This window comes from Apus apus, chromosome 1 (assembly GCF_020740795.1).
Source record: "Apus apus isolate bApuApu2 chromosome 1, bApuApu2.pri.cur, whole genome shotgun sequence".
Taxonomy (NCBI): Eukaryota; Metazoa; Chordata; class Aves; order Apodiformes; family Apodidae; genus Apus; species Apus apus.
In genome coordinates this window covers 119716701-119735457 of record NC_067282.1, presented here as the reverse complement: position 1 = coordinate 119735457, position 18757 = coordinate 119716701, and the positions used below count along the sequence as shown (strand labels likewise).

At 40.5% G+C, this 18757-nt stretch overlaps 1 protein-coding gene across 3 annotated transcripts in view; it reads right to left on the bottom strand.

Moving 5' to 3' along the window:
- The window catches only part of DHRSX (dehydrogenase/reductase X-linked), a 173700-nt gene that overhangs the window by 16730 nt on the left and 138213 nt on the right, over positions 1 to 18757 (bottom strand). For 2 of the 3 annotated variants that reach the window (XM_051633899.1, XM_051633890.1), the window contains one exon: positions 12477 to 12684. In XM_051633899.1, the coding sequence (XP_051489859.1) occupies positions 12477 to 12684 (208 nt within the window). Of the gene's footprint in view, positions 1 to 5933; positions 6175 to 12476; positions 12685 to 18757 lie in introns of those variants that run through there. The other variant, XM_051633909.1, reaches the window with a different exon arrangement.

Here is an 18757-nt window from a genome sequence, read left to right as displayed (position 1 = left end):
AATAACCCATCCATTCTTCACCTACATAAACATTCCAGACGTACGGGGCAGTGAAGAAGCCGATTACCTCTGGCTCTCACATTTTTCTTTCTGAGTCACAAGCAGCTTGAGACATGGCTGGTTTATACCCTGAAATAATGTACTTTTATTTTAGGCTTCAATTGCAAAAAAGTCTGCTGATCTGACCAGAAAAAAACATCTGGTCTTTGCTTAGTAAACAAAGAGACAACTTCATGGCTGCCATGAGAACACAGCTACTCTAACATCTGACAGCAGTTACCAGCAGCAGCAGATAGGAAGGAGAGACTTTCAGAAGAATAAATACCCAGCTGTAACTAGAAATAACCAGAACTGGGTGTCTTACTACAGTTCTGCAGAAGAAAATATCGGTATTTTTAAATCACTAATATATTGAAACGGAGAAGAGCAGTTTAGTTCTTGAAAAATCAAGCAGATTACTCTTCTAGTCTAAATTAATATGATGAGGAGTTTACAAATACCTGTAGATGACCACAGCAGAAAAAAAGCCCAAACGCAACCACAAAGAGAAATTTAAAGAGAAAACAGTGCTGAGGTACACATTCTTGTAGAAAATGCTTCCCTAAGCAAAAATAGATGCCCATGCCAAGTATGCTCTTTAACTCCTTCTCTGGAAATGTAAACTCATTTCCAAAGAACTCATTCAGGTTCTTTTTCCTTTTATTTGGGCAACTATGAGAAATTAAAAAATGAGACTAAAGGTTTTCTCAGCATACACCTAAGCTGCAAGTATCAGAGAGTTGCTCACACTCCTAGTTTGCTTTCGGGTAGAAAATGAAACAAAATATATTAAGTCCTCAGGCTTGTGTTAACTGCTGCTAGATTTTTAAAGTATAAACATAACTATTTTTAAACTATAAACGGGGAAGGAGGCTCAACAAAATGGAGATGAGAATAAAACACAGAATACACTGACATAATTTAAAAATAAACATAAAAATTCACTTATAGGGTGAGGAGCAGGAAAGGAAGATGCTACCCCAAAGCTTGTGCGCCGGAATGCAATGCTCTGCCAGCTCCCAGTTTCCTGATTAAATTTAGAGAAAAGGTTACTATCATCTATCATGTTCTATGGGTTGTCAGAAAAGCCAACCCTCAGTATTTTATCATTAAGAAGCCCCACTGTAGAGGTATTTTAAATGCCTGCACTGGAGGTTAGCTGGCTAATTGCCAGATGCACTGTAGCTCTGCCTTTCCTTCCAATTCAAAAGTATATTAACTGGAGGATAATTGCAGGTGATCCCATCCCTAACTTACAGTGAAAACAGAAAACCAGCAGAACTTGCAGTCTTCCAAAATATTCAGTTCTTTGTGTTTTGCTAGAGGTATTGATCTATCTACTTATTTTAGGTATTGCAGGTGACTGAAATTAAGAGTGAAAAAATATTATTGAAAACTACTTAATCACATAAGTGTAACTTGCAAAGCTACAGTAGGCTACATATTTCTTTAGTATACAGTAAAAAAATGAAATTATGTTTTTTATTAATAAAATTCTGTATATTGAAAAGATCTATACTTTAAGGCGAGTGATATTTTAACATATTTTAACAGGAAAATTATCTAGTCTCCACAGATTTTAGCTCAGCAAATCACTGGAAGAACTACTGGATGGAGGGGAGGGCAAGAAGTGGCACAATTTTACCAAAGGTTTTCCAAAAGACAGATTTGCTCAGTACTCAACACATTCAAAATCAAAACTAAAACCACTTGGGAAATTTTCACTTTTGGACCTTTACACTGGATTACTTTTCTTTTCAGCATGAGGACAAAACAGATAAACCTGAAGAGGGGGTGGGGGGGAAAGAAAAAAAAAAAAATCTAAATACAAAAGGAATTCAGAACAAAAAGGGAACTGCAGGGACGTCTTGGAAGATCTCTGATCTCCTCATATTGCAGATATCCTATTAGCTGATCTTCTCCATAAATCTATTTAAACTCCATTTTAAAAACAACAGTTTTCTTATAGCTACCACTCTGCAGAAGCCTTTTCCAGCATCTGATTCCAATTATTAGAAACAAGTTTCTCCTTTCCTCTTATTTCATTCTCACTTTCTCAAAGTAAATACATTTCCAGTCAGCTTGCTTCAATTCATTCTTGCTTTGACAAAATTGTTTCCTTAAAAGCAACCTCACTCCTGTTTATTTTTATTAAAGGCTATTGCTAGATATCATAACTTGGCAATAAAGAGAAAATGAAAGCTGTTGCCTAGAGCATCTACAGAGTCAAACTGAAATCAGCACACAAAAGATGTGTTGTCTTAATGGTAACAGTAACAGCACCAGTACCATCCTTCAGCAGGATGGTACCTGCTCAGATCTATAAAGCTTAATTATGTTAAAGCTGCAAATGTTTTCTTTCCAAATGGAAAAGCACCAGACAGATTGTACATCACATGTACATGTGCTGCTTCTGAGCACTGGAGGTCCTTTATAATCCCCTTGGCTCTTCTGGGTAAACCCTTGTGTAGTGACCTGCAGATGACAAATCCAAGTACCTCAACACAAACACATTTTACATTTTATCATGTTTTCAAAAAGCTGGAAAGAGATGACTCATCAGCCATCTGCCTTTGACCCAGTACTGTGGCAAAAGGGGTTGAAACTCTCATTGAAGTTATACAACCAAGGTATTGGGTGATGGATATATTTTGCAGTGAAAACAGTGGTTCATATGAAACAAGCTTGATCCAATACAAGGGTCAAGAAACCCCACCACCAAAACTGACCACTGGGTGTATATAAGTTTGTATTAACAGGGAAATTACATTTAAAATAAAAATACTACATAAAACTCACTGCTTCATGCCTTCCAGATCTGCTTCCTGAATGGATTTCAAGCATCAGCTGAATCTAATATTACAAACACCTGAAGCACTTAGTACCTCGGGAGACCTGCAGGCCCCTTAAAGCGATTACGGTTCAGTGTATCTGTGCCAGCCTAATCCACCTCCCCAGATAATACGCATATAAAACAGGACACGTGCTACAAACCTAAAGCAAGCAAGAAAAATAAAAGGCCAGCCCCAGATCAAGCAGAACCTCTAAGAAGCAGGATAAGACATGTAAAAAACTTTACATAAGGACAGTACTCCACACAGAGGATGCAAAGTGAAGTCAGATAATCCTTCCTACAGGAATACACAAGATTGGGATGTTTATGCTATTAGGTTTGAGTCTTCTTTACTTGTTTAGCAGGTTCCATTCAGCTTCATTTGTGCAAAGGCACTGATGAAGTACCAAAAACTTCATGATGATGGAAGTTACAATTTTATACGAAAAGGAAAATGGGGACCTAAGTTGTCATTACTGGTTGTGATGTATGAGAGTGATGATAACTGAATTCCTCTCTGAGAAATGACCAAGCTACATTCACAGCTTGGGCAGTCATAAAAATAACCTTTGTACCTGGACAAGGTACAACCCTGACATAAAAAATTAGCATGCTGGCCCATAGTACCTTTTCTACATTCATTTTTAGAACAGAGCCACCTGTCACAAGACACCCATAGCATGTAATATTATTTTCAACACTGTGAGCTCCAAAAACAATGGGACAGCTTTTTTCTCTCTACATTTTGCTTCGTCTTTGGATAGCATGAGACAAGTGGCAGATGCTGAGGAAGTCTTCATTTTGCATCTCGAGAGCCTGGCAGGCAAAAGTACTGAAGAGGCAGTCAATACCACTCTTCCTAAGCCACCTGCAGCCTCAGCCCACGGCTGCAGGGATGCACGGCAGCTGGGGAGCCACTGCACAAGCCCGCTCACAGCACAGCCAGGGGAACACAGGCTGCCAGGCACAGGGCACCAACTCTGGCCTCTGCTATTCATTCAAAAAACAACATGTACACTAAACTGGGTAAAGTATTTGTAAGATGATAAATTAAGCTCCTGAGTTGGCAGTGGCTAGCTCCAAGACTTTGATGAGCAATTAAGAGACACTGGGTGAAATTCTTATTTTTTCAGATGCTGCCTGAGTCTGGGACTAGCAGCAGCACATCCTTGTTATTGCAGTGACAGAAAAGCAGGTCAGTGTGATGGAGCCAAACAAATACCACTATAAATCCCATCCCTGATAAGTTGCCCAAATTCATTCTTGCTTTATTGCTCATTGCTCAGGTTTCATCCAAATCCTCTTCTGCTTTTGTTCTGTATTCCCTGCAGAATGCCTGCTCTCTGGTAACATAATTCCTGTGGTTTCTTCCCCTTTCCAATACTGACATGGCAACAGCCAGATGTAGTCATTTGCCCTGAAGAGACTCACAGACCCAATTTAAAAAGAATTTTAAAATATGTAATAACGTATAGAAACCACTAACTCTGGAGAGATTGTATTAATGACTTGTGTTTGGGCCATGCCTAGAAACAAGTTCCTTGTAGAAAAAGGGGGGCTAGAGCCATTACATCAAATTCCCTTCTCACGTTTGCCCATTAAAAACCACCAAATCCCATGTATTTCACTCAGAACATAATGAGAACAAAAGAAACTGTGTGGACTACATCTTGAAGTATCTCGACACCCTTTCTAAAATGCAAACCTGAATGTTTGGAGCTGGCAGAAGTAATTGTTATTAATGAAGCCAGAGTTATTCAAGTGACTTTTGAATTGAAACTTTTTGAAATTCAGAATTTGGGTGCTGGATTTGGGTGCTGTTATTTTGAAAACCATATTTGCTGTTTCCAGTCCTTCCTTAAATAGTGGGAGGTGCTTGCTTTCAGTGGTTCTCTCTTGTTATATACATTACTCAATGATAAATTCATACAGGGAGTACACATAACTAACCATGAAAATGCATGGCAGTATCTGTGCGATATATAGTGGAGGCACACAAGAAACTGTAAACATATATGAGAAATAAACTTCATAAGTAGCTAGGGTTTCCTCATCTGTGGCTGCCCACAAACACATTTCTCACTGATATGGGAAATGGTCTGATACTCCAAACACTTAAGAGTTGCCATATGAAAAACCAGCCTGACCACACATTACTTGTGCCCCAGATAGGTGAAGGCACCCTTCCAGTTCCTACTCTCTCCTGTGCACATCCAAAACTATACTATCTTCACTTACTTACTAATACCTCTGGTGTTATAAAAATAACATGAATTTAATGTCCTTTTCCTTGGGATGGGATTAATATAAACTGATTTTATTATTTTATAACTATAGAGCACAGTTATCTACAGCTGAGTTAGTCGGCAGAGGACCCCTTCATCATTCACAGGGTTAAAATGGCACTTGAAAGACTTGATTCATCTGGACAATGGTAGATATTCATTATGGGATAAGACATATCCAGAACTAGAAGTGACTCTATCAACTGTAAGGAGATCACTGGATGAACAGCTCTGATATAGGCATTCATATTGCAGACATTTGTGAATTAGGTGACCCTGTCAGAGGTGGCTTCCAGGCACAGATGTCTTAGCCCTCTGCAAAAGGGTGATATTTTCAGTTTCTTGGCATAACTTGGCATTTTCTGTCAACCTTTGAAAGCTCAGGACAACCATTCAAAATTGTGTCTATGTCGTTCATGGATTAGTTTCCTTACTTCCCAATGAAAGGTTTTATGCAGTCCTTAGATTCCTGGTAAATTAAGAAGATTCACATTCACAGAGAGGGAAAGGAGTGGTTTTAAATCTCCAAACCCTCCTACAATTTATTTTTCTGTAGGAGCTTAAAGTGATGGGGATTTGCAATATAAATGTTATCAGCATTGTTTTGTTACAGATGCATAGCAAGTAGCAAAACATTAAGGTAGATCATCCCTAGAGAAATATTAATTGATCTATAATGCACATCATGCCTGGTGGTAAACTGTCCATGCATATATATATGTGTGTCTATATATATATACACATATATATATATGAATATGCACTTACACAGTGTCCTCCTCTGCATCTCCTTATTTTAGTGATCTAATTCCAAACTGTTGCTCGCCCACAAGCTCAGTAGCAGGATTTTCCCTGGGAAACCAGTGGGATTTCTCCTTAATTCAGTGTTACGGTTCTTCTGCATGGTAGTGTGAAACTGCCTGTAAATCCTGTTCCTACCCTTTCTGAAAGGTTTGCTTCAGTGGGGGCAGAGGTGGTGTCCTCTCTCTCTCTTTCCTTCTCTCATCAAAGAGGTATCTGAAAGACACACTGACGAAAAAGATTAGTGGCTGTCCCATATTCTGCTATCAGTAGGTTCAAGTTTCAAACAGCTTTGTATTTCCTCACTGAGAGAAAATGTAATTTTGATTACGTGGTGATGGAGGTTGAACTTCCTGGGTATGTAAGAGAGAAGCACAGCCGTGTGATGCTATAACCTCTAACTACAAAGATTGTGGATTGAAAGTGAAAGGCTAATGGTCTACTTGAAATGTCAAGATTTTCTCAAATTCCCCAGCCTTTCAACCTCTTTTATGAGACCTTTACATTACAGGCATTGTGGTTATCTTCCTGTTAAAACTGACAGGAATCAGTACTGAGTACCCAGCATGTGTTTGGTCCTCAGCAAATTATCTTCCTCATTTGTGTTTGCTCCATGTTCAAAAACTTTGGCAATAAATTACCATACAAAGGTATTAACCAAATATATGGGAAAGCACTTCCAGGAAATCTTAGCAAGGAATAAAATAATTGATGGAAAATGTTTTTCCTAACTAACTGTGGGTTCTGAATATCAAAATAGTTACAGATTACAAGACAGTATGTGCTGATGTGCTAACACTGGTTAAGCTCACACGTTTTCACAATTTATTAACTGTTTACAGCAAACACAGAGACTATTTTTTCTCTTTTCTGGATAAAAATTGACTTATTTACAGTAAAATGAAAGAATCTACCTGAGCAGTCAAGTTAAATCAGCAGTCCTCTACTACACAGGAATCAGGGATAAACCTTTTCTTACACTGTACAAATGCCTATTTTCAGTATGCTTCTGACCTGCCAGTAAAATGTTATCACAACATTTCAGCTGCTTACCAGCCAAAAAGTTTCACTACAAAATACTTTCGCATAGGGCAAGTGTAGGTTTTTACATAATGAGTAGTGTAGTTTATCCTGTTTCTTTAGACCGTTTCCCAGGCTAAAAAGGGTCAATCCTGCAGGCAGCATTAGACATGGAGACAGTTTTCCTGTCCTGTGAACTTTTTTGAAAGATGGAAGATTGTCTTCCTATTTCACAACATCAGGGAAAAGAAAAAAGAAAACAAGAAAATAAAAGAAAAAGGAAAAAAAAAATAAAAGCAACAAAAAAAGAAGATGCTTTTCTCTTGTTAACCAGGCAACTAAAACTGTAGGACAGGATCTCCCAGCACACACAGCTTCATTTTTCCCTTGCTCTGTGGCTCTGTTTTGGTCTGTTCCAACTGCGACCCTCCAATAGAAAGCTTAGGTGTGGTTTGGGGATAGATGACAACAGCAATGGCTCCAAAAAAGAGTTTTAAACAAGAACTTCAACAGCCTTGACTCCCTCTGATGCAGTCCAACACGGTCTGGACTGTCTTGGACTTATCCTTTTGTGTGCCATACACCAAGGCACGCAACACAAATCCTTCACTTTCCTGCCATCAAAACACACTCCAGCAAATCTCAATGTGTCTCTTATAATAAACATTTCAGCTACTTAGTCCTGAAAAAAACCACACAAAACCAGTGACACCTTGGGACCTCAAGGGAATACTCAGATCAGTGGAGACCAAGGTCCAATGCTATGTATGTGTGCACTTCACGCCAGCCTCTGTTAGAGAGGTATAATCCTCATTAGGACAGACACAAACCACTGCATACTCCACAGCCTTCTTACTTAGCAGTTAGAATAAAAAAAGCAGGCAAACTGCATCCGCATGCCCCATAACAGGCAGGATCTGGATGCCTACCCAAGTCCAGGGAGTTGCATCCAAGAAAAATACCCAAATTACCCAGCTGCGGTAGCTCACAGGTGGATTGTTTATTATCCTTCTCAGGTGGCTCCCTCCATCTTTCCCCTTAGAATGGTTTTATGACTGTATGAATAAGCAAATATTTATTAGATTAAAAAGAAGAAGCCCTGTGGCTCCGAAGCTTAAATCCCTGTACCCATTGTGTACAAAAATGGGACATGTTAAAGATCAGAGTTACTGGGATAAAGTAGACTTTTCTATGGTTTCAACCAGAATCTCCCTTTTGATCTGAAAAGCCTTTTATAAAAATTACCCACAAATTACAAGTTTCTGCAAGGAGCTTTCATTTTTTGAGAAAGTTCTAGACTAGCTTTATGTGAGGACCACACACTCACGTGGATGGCAGAGGCTGATGCTGATGAATTGCTGTTTTCAGCTGTAGTATTTAATTATTCTCATTCTGTACAGCTGACATTATTGTGTGGTGATGTGTTTGTCTTCTCACACCTCAGGGAGGGAGGATGAAATGAGTTTTCTACTTTCACAGTGCCAAATGGACAGTTTGAATAAGAAATGCTGCAATAAGACCTGCATGACTATGTCCTCTGACATGAATGGTGAATCCAGGTTCTTTAGATCTTGTTTTCTAGCAGCACTTAAAACTGGAAGCATTTCTTTTAAAATGTTACAGGAAAATTATACAGAACTTAAGCCTATGCTGACAGACAAAGGAAATTCACTAGTTTATATTGGCTGATTTCTAGCATCTATTCCTGAAGCCCTTCCCTTCACTTTTGCAAGCCAGCAGGGTCACTAATCCTACTCATTTTCAGTTGTCAGTCAATAATCACTTACATGGCACTATGTCTTTGGAGATGACAGCTGAGACAAGATCTGATGTGCAGTCTTGCTTCCACAATGCCTTCCTAAACACCAGTCTGAGGCAGCTGAAAGGACAGAATACTCTATCTGATAATGACACATTCACCCAGCTTGTCATGAAGTAGGTTTGCGGGAAGTTTACAGCACTGCTAAGTGGGAAATGTCTCTGCTTGGGTGGCATAATGAAGTCATACAAAGTAGAACAGTCCCTGCCATTGGACATTAATGAGAATCAACTGGTTTTCTGCTCTAAGGCATTTTAATTGTATTACAAGCAGAGGCCATCTGGCTTAAGAATGAATATTCAGTATTTGTAGCAGAAGCAGAAATACTTCAGAGGGAAATGGTCCCTTCTCAGCTTCCAGCTTGGACAGTGCCCATCACTAAAACTAGTTTATTGCACAGTTGGCTAAACTGCAATTTTATGTCCAACCAGTGTCTTTTTTGGCTATTATTATCTTACTAATTAGTTACTGTTTACTAGTTTGGACTTTATGTTTTCAAAAACAAGATCACTTTATATTAAAACCTCCTAAGGGATAGCATATTTCACCACACTCGGCAGAGAACCGTGACAGCTCGTCAGCTTTTATTTATTGAGAAGTCATAGGGGTGGAAATCAATTTATTTTTTTGGAGGTATACATATAATTTCTCTCTTGGGTGTGACAGGTGCAATCCCTGTTTATTAAACATTTAAAGAAAACATTTGCAAAAAAGGAAATTTAAAGAACAAGTATCGCAGCAAACAATAACTTTCCTGAGAAAGAACTGAGCTGAGAAAGAATGAAACCATCACTTCTAAAGGGAAGGCATTAATTTCACAATTTTTATGACTGTCACCTGACACATTAGCTTGGCCTATTTATTTCTACTGGGGTGCCTTTTACCGCAGCTTGCTGGGAAAAACAAACAAACAGATTCAGCAGAAATTTTTACCAAGCTATGTATGAAGACCAGAACACAATGTTGTACAGTTCTGAGAAGCTCAAGCTGTTAATACTTTAGTAAATCACATGTAAGTATCATGGCCTATTTATGAAACTGTAGGTTTACTTGTTTAAGTACCTGAATATCTTCAGGCAAATCTGAGGCGGATATTGAGCCGACAGCCTTGTCTGCCACACTGAGCCACCTCAAATATGAGCAGCCCTAGGAGAGTGGGGGCCAGGCTGAAATCCCCAGGAGGTATTTGACTTGAATGCAACTGGGACCAGTGCTAGTGGAAATGCATTTAAAGTAGCGAGGGTCTGCCACAATATTTTGGAATTAAATCAAACAACATGTTGACTCTCTCCTGAGGGAATATGATGTGATAAATCCATGATGCATTTCCTCACTGGAGCTCTCTAGGCTGTGTTGGCTCTCATGAGCACCAGATTGCAGTGGGTGAAGCAATTTCCTGCACGCATTTAGAAATTGCTTCAGAATACTTCAGGGTGATGAAAGTTAGTTGAGCCGATATGATTAGAGAGCTATCACCTCCTTTTCGCTGTATTACTGCCATAGTTATACAAGGAAAATTCATATACTTCCACTTGGGAACAAATTCCAAGGAGGAAGAAACCCATAATACCAACCATCAGCTAATATTGTCAGACAACTAAGTTTTCTTTTACTTGCTTTCTTACTCTTCTCAGGGAAAATTCACCCTATTGCATGAGACCAACACAAGACCCACCCAGGCCTGAATGCTGATACTATGGCACTCGTTACAGTGCTACTGAAATAGCCAGGTAGGCTTTCAGAGTGAGCTTGCCATGGAGCTACACATTGCCTTGTGATGCAGTTCTGTCGGAGCTGAGCAGGGCGCACTTACGTGAGGAAGTGCTCCGAAATGTGAGAAATGAAGGCAAAGTCAGTTCCCAATACATAAACACATATTAAAAAACAAGCAAAGAGCAGAAGTCAGAGCTGTAACTCAGAAGCCTAAGTGAGGATGAAAAGAGTCATAGTAAGAGTTTTCCTCTCCTTTGGTTTATAGGAGAAACACGCCAAGTGTTATATAAAAAGGTGAAAAATTCAACTTTGATAACTGAATCATTTAGTTATGCAAATCTGAAGTTATTCTGACTCAAAAAGCAATTGATGCATTTGCTGTTCAGGCAGTACACACATTGTACTTCCATGCAAGTCAGTATGTCTGTCTGTCACCTAGTGCAAGGCAGAATTACTTTTGAGTGGTCTCGCATCCCAAGAACAGGAAGCGATCAGAACTATTGGCAGCGTTACTGTTAGAGCTGTAACTATGAGACTCCATCTTGCAGTAAATCCAAACTCATTTTATGTGTGTTCAGTGACATCCCATTCAGTGTATAAACACGGTCAGTATTGTAGGAAAATGTCTCATTGAGCACACCAATAAAACTGAATGGGATTGAGTGCTGTAAACAAAAGACACAGTCTCAGACAAGGAAATTTTGTCAGAATTTTGTGGCTTTAGAGGAAATGCTGAGCACAACTCAAACATCTACATAAAATTGCTAAGTTAGCAAGGTGAAGTAAGCCTAATGAAAAAACACCACCACTTGAGACTGGTATTTAAAATGGCAATCAGAAGAGGCAAAACAAGTTTAATATATACGGTCTGGCAAAGCTGCATTCTGCTTCTTGAAGAATGCATTGCATATTATGAGCATTCCTATTACAATATTATTGCAATATTCAAGGTGTACTCAGAAGATACTATTAATTTTTTTAATGTAGGTTTAGTTGTTTGCATCTTATTTTACAGCCACTCTTCCAGCCTCCAGTTTAACTTCTAAAATTAAAGCTAGTGATATTTCCATATCAAAGTTTAAAATTAATTTGCTTTGTGGGACATGCCCCTTGATCTAAAATACTCCATTTTAATTAGGACATTTAATTTTCTCTAATGGAATAAGGTTCCATTCATTTAATCCAAAAACTACCTTCTGAAAGAGTTACAAGCAGCACATTTTCTCAGCACAAGCCCTCCTAAGGCTTGTCTGCATGCGGAGATTGCACCTAAGCAGCTAAATTGATTTCAGATTGAACTACTTTCCATGCTAAAAATGTTACTGAAGTTAACTGTAACTGGATCTGTCCTACTTCTGGATCAGTTTATCATATAGCTTTTTCTAATGCAAGCCAGAACAGATAATAGAAAATCAGTTATCACTACAAATATGTGTTAGGACGAAAATGCCAACAGAAAATAGTCCCACATCCCAGAGCACGGGTGTCTGGACCTGCACAGACTGGAGTAAGGCCACTTCCCACCACCATTTTTGTACAGCTTCCTTCTTCCCTTTTCAGTCTTCTCTATAATGCGTACGTGTAGACAGTGCCAGATCACGTCTGCTCCTCATTAAGAGGATGTACAAGACATTTTCAAGGAGCATTCTGCATATTCTGGCTCCGTGTTAGGATAATGCTCTGCCCCCATGCATGCAACAAAGGCATATGGATAGATCAGGGCAGAGAGAATGCATGAGCACATGCACAGACAGTGCACTTACTGTGACAGCTCACTCATTCCATTTAAAATCATAACTTGTTCTGGGGAAGGTCTGCCTTTAGGTATTTTTACATCTCATCAACACAGAGAAATATAATAAATACCACATGTTTTGATAAACTCCGAAATTTCTTTAGATCCACGCTGACAACAGTGCCCAAAATGTAGGGGCAAGGCAACCAAATGATTTTAAAAATTGCATACCTTGAAAACTAGCCAGGCTGTCATCCATTTGACCACTTTCACAACCCAAAAGACATGCTTGTAGAGGTCAGTATTCACTACTCCAGGGTCTACTACATTAGCAGTCACATGGCTTCCATTTGCAGTCAGAAGATGCTGTAGTCGATAGGTAAATAACACAAGGGCAAGTTTGCTTTGGGCATAGGCTCCATGGGGTGAATACGAACATCTGCAAACAGGAGAGAAAGAGAGATGGAATTGCACTTAAAGACAATCGGAAGGAAAAGGGAAGTGCACAAACATTAAATGTACTGCATTTTGCAATATCCACCAAATAAACGACTATACGTTGAGTCGTCAGAAGGAACAACATCTTTGCTGGAATTCTGGTGATTATTCCATCAGACACCAGGTCTGATTTATGGCAGGGAAAAAAATAAAATACAATTGCATGGTACCTGCCAGAGTCTCTATGTCAGACTATTTAAACAAGAAATGCTGAGGCACCAGTGTCCAGGGTAACATCAACTAGAGGCTCTCAGACTGCTCTTCCCCTCCTCACAGCCCTCTGTCCAGACACACGTACCCTGTTCTCAACAATAAATCCGTTCCTGATCATACCACTCCTAATTATTACTATTTGTATTGCAGCATGACAGTACAGATGAGTAAGGCAATCATTGCACCTGCCCCAGTGACACACCAGATTACGCACGGCTAAAGAGGTGGATAAAAAGATGGGGCAAGGAGAGCAACTGCAAGCGTAACCAGAGTTATGCCATATACAGCCTTTACAGTAAAGATGGCTGGCTGGGTCTGTGCCAAACAGGAGGTGAGATGAAGGCACACAAATATTGTTAGGTACAGCAAAACATTCCCTGTTGAGACTTTTACACACCTCTCTCATCTGGATGCTGAATCTGCCTTTCTTTCAAGTCAACCTTTCCAGGAACTGCTGATTAGTTTGGCTTCACTTCATGCAGGCAGCAGTACATTTTTTAAAAATAAGCAGGCTAGTTCCAGGGAAATTAGCAGGTATGTCACTCAAAATACTCCTCCTGACTGGGGCCTCAGCATCACTTCCACAAATTCCTACACCGTGACGATTCACTCTTATAATTACTACAGCCTCTCATCTAACCTTTTTTGTGCTTAGCAGAACCAAAGGTAATTCCGGACATTACAGACAGCTCATAGGCAAAGCAGGCAGGAGCCTAAAGCAACGGGCTCCTGGGGGCAGCAGAACAGCTTTGGTCCTGATCCCCTTTGCCTCTGCCAAAGCCTGGGGAAGAAGCGCTGCTTGCTGCTGCTGCTGCTGCCAATATGGAGCCAGGGGTTAGGGTCCCAGGGACAGCAGCTGCTTCTGGTGGAGGGATATAGAGGGGCATCCACCCAGGAGAAGATCTCTCTTTGCCAGCTCTCTCCTTCCCCCTAGTTGCTGTCTTGCCTCTGTGACAGCCCCAGCTACTGCTCCATCTTCACCCTTATTGCATCAAACACCCGGGCTGAGGTTGTTCCTGCTCTCCTGAAAAGCCTGTCCTCAGTTTGCTGTGGTTGCTTCTGTGTGCAAGGCTTTTATTTTGAGTGAATAGCAAATATGTCTCAGAGTTCTTTTTTGTTATCCCATTCTCGTTGAATACCTTATTTATAATCTCCTGTGCACTTCACCACAGAAAGCCCTGGATGCTAGCAAACAGGTTGACTCTCAGCAGAGGTGTAAGGCTACTGAAGCAATTCAACTGCCTGTGTTATCTGAATGGACTCAGAAACTGGGAGACACAATGGTAAATCATGAAGCTCAGCTACAGGAAGTAAAAGGCAAGAACACTGCGTCTCTAGTGTATCTGTGTGTGTTTTTCCCTTCTTTTTTTCCCTGCTCTTTTCTTCTTCAAGCAAATCACAAAGAGGCTACAAAAGCATTCTAAAAATTGAGAGAGAATAAAAAAGGAGAGCTGATCACAAACAGCCCTTGCACCAACCAATGGCCTGAGCCATAACGTGCTGGATAACATAGCCCCATCATCATAAAGGTACCACCTGTGCCTCAGGGTTAAATGGGCTATTTTAAGAATAAAGAACAATTACTGCATGAATAGAAAACCGACTTGGCATTAGTCAGGAAATTGCAGTTACATTTTAAATTCAGTAACGTCCGTGCTCTGATCTGAGACACTCAAAATGTCACCTTATGCTTCATGCATATTTCAACCCTTTTAACTTGAAGGACCAGATCCTCAGCCACTACGAGCTTCCCTTGCACAGCCGTGCAGGGCAGAGCTCACGCCACCCATGGGAAGAAGCACTTCATCTGAAGCTGCCTCCAGCAGCCAGCTGGCAGCCAACCCTGGCACTTCTCCATCGGTGACACCATTTCCCCACCAGTGGAGAACACAAGCTGAGGCACGGGACGAGCTTCCCGAGTTGAGTTAGAGTGATCTTATCTGGCAGGTGGCTCGCAGGGAAGCAGAGCTGGGGACTCCTCTGACTTGTTCTGCCTGGGTCTAGTCTGGCCTTCAGTAACCTTCAGATGCCAGGCAGGTGGACGATGAATGCTCTCCATTCCCACATTGTGTGAGTGCTGTTTTGACTTACCTTGTGGCAATGAAGCATGAACTACAAGAGCCAGATCCTCAAAAGCCTTGTACTTTGCATAGATAACTATGTCAGAGAAACACGAGTGCTGAGAAGATATAAAAAGCTATCTAATCAGTGAGGAAGCCTTTTATATCACAGTGCAGAGATGCAAATGATTTGCAAGGCAGCGGGAAATTGGGCTTCAATAACATACTATAGATATGGAGGATATAAAAGGGGATACACAGAGCAGACACTTTTGGCAGAACCCCTGCAGTAATTACCTGCTCTCTTCCCATTTTCTCTGTGCATGCTTTTTGCTTTCCAAGAGTCTGACATCAATGAACTACATAAAACAGAGGAATAACCTGTGACACAGAACTGACAAGGATTTTTGATGAACAACTGTTTTGTTTGTGAGACTGCATCTTATTAGAATCATGTTGTTTTAATGTCCCATTGGGAAAAAAAAAAAATCAACATTGCTTTCCTGACTTCATTACATCCAGTCTTAACTTTATGCATCAGAAAAAATAGCAGCACGTAAGCTCCTCTTGCTGTACCATGCACATACATGTAGAATCACAGAATGGTTTGGAAGGGACCTTAAATATCATCTAGTTTCAACCTCGCTGCCATGGGCAGGGACACCTCTCATTAGACTAGGTTGCTCCAAGCCCCATCCAACCTGGCCTTGAACACTTTCAGGGAGGGGGCATCCACAGCTTCCCTGGACAACCTGTTCCTGTCTCATCAGTATCATTATAAAAAACTTCTTTCTTATGTCCAATCTAAGTCTACCCTCTTTCAATTTTAAACCATACAATGTTACACTTACACTTGAAATAATGTGTTTTAAAGTCTATGCATCTAGATCTAGTCTCTCTTGGCACTCTATGCTCTGTAGGTACATTTTCTACACTGAATGAAACTATAACTGTATACTAAATAAAATAATAACTGACATGATGCATTTCCACATTGCTTTAATTTCCTGAAGACTCTAAAAGCTTTCTGAAATGAAACTGCACTCAAGAGGCCAGCCAGCTCAAAGCAGAACACAGCAAACTGTACGGGCACATCAGTGCACCAAAGGTGCCTGTGATGCTTGGACCCCTGAGGACACAGGGTATTGATGCTTCGCAGCAAGAAAGGCAGATTTTCAACTCCTAACTAGGTGGCCAGCCAGGCAAAAGACTGGTAGCTCCCAGTGGTATATACACATGCTGGCCAGTCAACTACAGAGCTAGGAGGTGCAAGTGTTTGACTGCCCACAGATATCTCCTAATAAATGCTGCCCACCAAGCTCAAGCTACACCAGACAACATATGCAGTGGCATGGCAAGCCTGTGCAGGGTCAGTAGCTAAGAAAAGCAGAGCAAGGGCTTGGTGGGAAGAAGTCCAGTTGGAAGAAGTGGCGTGCCTGGCACCAGTAGCTTAGAGAAGTTCATGCCCACACACTCATTTCAGCAGGCCTCTCTATGGACCTGCCACACAAAAGAGTCTCCCCTGGGGGATGGCCCTTAGAGCATTTTGCCAAGTCAGAGCTGATAAAATAGGGCAATGCTCAACTCACTAAATGGGAACTACTGGAGGAGTTAAGGCAGACAGGATTTAATTAGCTGCTTTGACATCTGGCCAAGAGAGCAGCAGAACACAAGAACTTCTTCCTTGAAAAATAATGTTTTATTGAATGTATACTAATGCATAAAGGAAAAGGACAAGACAGGCAAGGCATTTTCTGTTCAGTTAATTTTTAGCAGAAATTCTTTCTTTTGGCTTAAGATTTTTTGCAAAGTAGACTTAAGCTTGAATTGTCATTATAAAAGTGAAGGAGGAGAAAAGAAAGGGTTTGTTTTGTATTTTTGCCAAAACAAAATAAGTATTCAGTTCTGCAGTATGTGAGTGCCTTGTGGTTTACTGATTTTTTATTTTTTATATTTTTTTTTTTTTTCCCCACCAGAAGCTGATGTTACCACCCATCTCCATGGTGATGTCTCCAGCAGCAGTCTTCCTAGCATGCTGGGGCACTGTATCTGTAAAAAGTAATGAGAAGCCAAATTGCAAACCAGAGCCTGCAGTGGCTAATTAGGTGTTTAAATATGGACTCAGCTGCTATCCACGTTTGAAAACAGGATCCATGTTTAGCACCTCTCTTGGCAGCCAGTCCTACTCTGGTTTCTATCTGGCTTTAGTTGGTCTTTGCTCAGTAGAAGTCTCCCATTTACATCCAATGATATACCACGTTTAGTGAAGAACATTAAGTCAGCTCGGAGTGCCCTCTGAATAACAGAGGAAATTAAATTGTGCTCAGCATGGACCACTTCCTCCACACCTCTTGCATGCAGGCTCTCCCTGCTCTTGGCTTTTTCCCTATCATTAACAGTTGGTTTTGAGTTAAGCACATATGTGGAGGAAGCAGAAACACTGCGACTAAAGGAAGGGTGCAGTGACAGCACCCTCTCCCTTCCCCACGACACCTTGCTTCAAGAAGAGACTCCGAGGACCTGTGGCCTTACTGACAACACACAGCTACATTTAACCTGGCCGGTGCCTGGCAGTGAAGTTTTTCTGACAAAGGATTCTGTCACACTGTACTTGTCTTGCTCCCCAGTTTCCTGTGTGTTAATTTGCCTGGAGGGAAGTGTGTCAGGATCCAACAGATCAACAGAATAACCCCATTGCTATGTAGTGCTCAATTACAGAAACACAAAATCACAGAATCTGGGCTGGAAGGGACCTCCAAAGATCATAAAGTCCAACCCCCCTGCCAGAGCAGGACCAAAAACTAGGGCATATCACTCAGAAAGGCATCCAAACAGGTCTTGAAAGTCTCCAGAGAAGGAGACTCCACAACTTCTCAGGAGAGCCTGTTCCAGTGCTCTGTAACCCTCAAAGTAAAGAAGTTCTTCCTCATGTTGAGGTGGAACTTCCTATGCTCGAGTTTGAATCCATTGCCCCTTGTCCCATCACAGAGCACAAGTGAAAAGAGCTTGTCCCTGCCCTCTTGACGCCCAGTTCAAGACAGTTAGAAGACAAGTGATGCAAAAATGTGGGTGAAATGCTGGAGCTTTTAATGAAAGGCCACACTAAATTTTAATATCTGCCTTAGGATGAATCTGTGAATTAAGCAAAATAGGGACTTACTGTATTAAAATTATGAAAGTTTCCAAATTATTTATGCATTAATCTTGTATACATCATCACCATTGCTTAGTCAAGAACATAAAAGACTACTATTAAACACTCATGAAGCTTTCACAGTCTTAAGTTTTCTTTCCCCAGGGAATGCAGTGCAAGATTTTTCGAGAGTTTTGATAGATTTTGCAGTTTATTTTGAAGCTACAGAAATATATTCCTTTATGGTTATCACAAGCAGTTTCTTTCTCTCCTTCTATGATAAACCAAAGCCTGAATCCTAAATATTGCTTATTAGATTTAAGCAGACTTCCTGACTGTACTACATATATTCATACCATGAACACATTTGTTAATTCTCATCAGTTGTGACCTTCCTCTCGATTAAAAACAAAACAGGAAAAGAGAAAAGACAGGAAAAAAAAAGACAGAGCTGGAAAAATTAGAACACATTAACTTCTTCTAAAAATTGACAACTGAAACAAACAAGTAAAACAAAACTAAAATATAAAGTATTAATGTATCTACTTATTCAGGTTTTGTTACAGTTTTGTACAGGAGTTGCCCTGTTACCAACCACTGCTATAGGT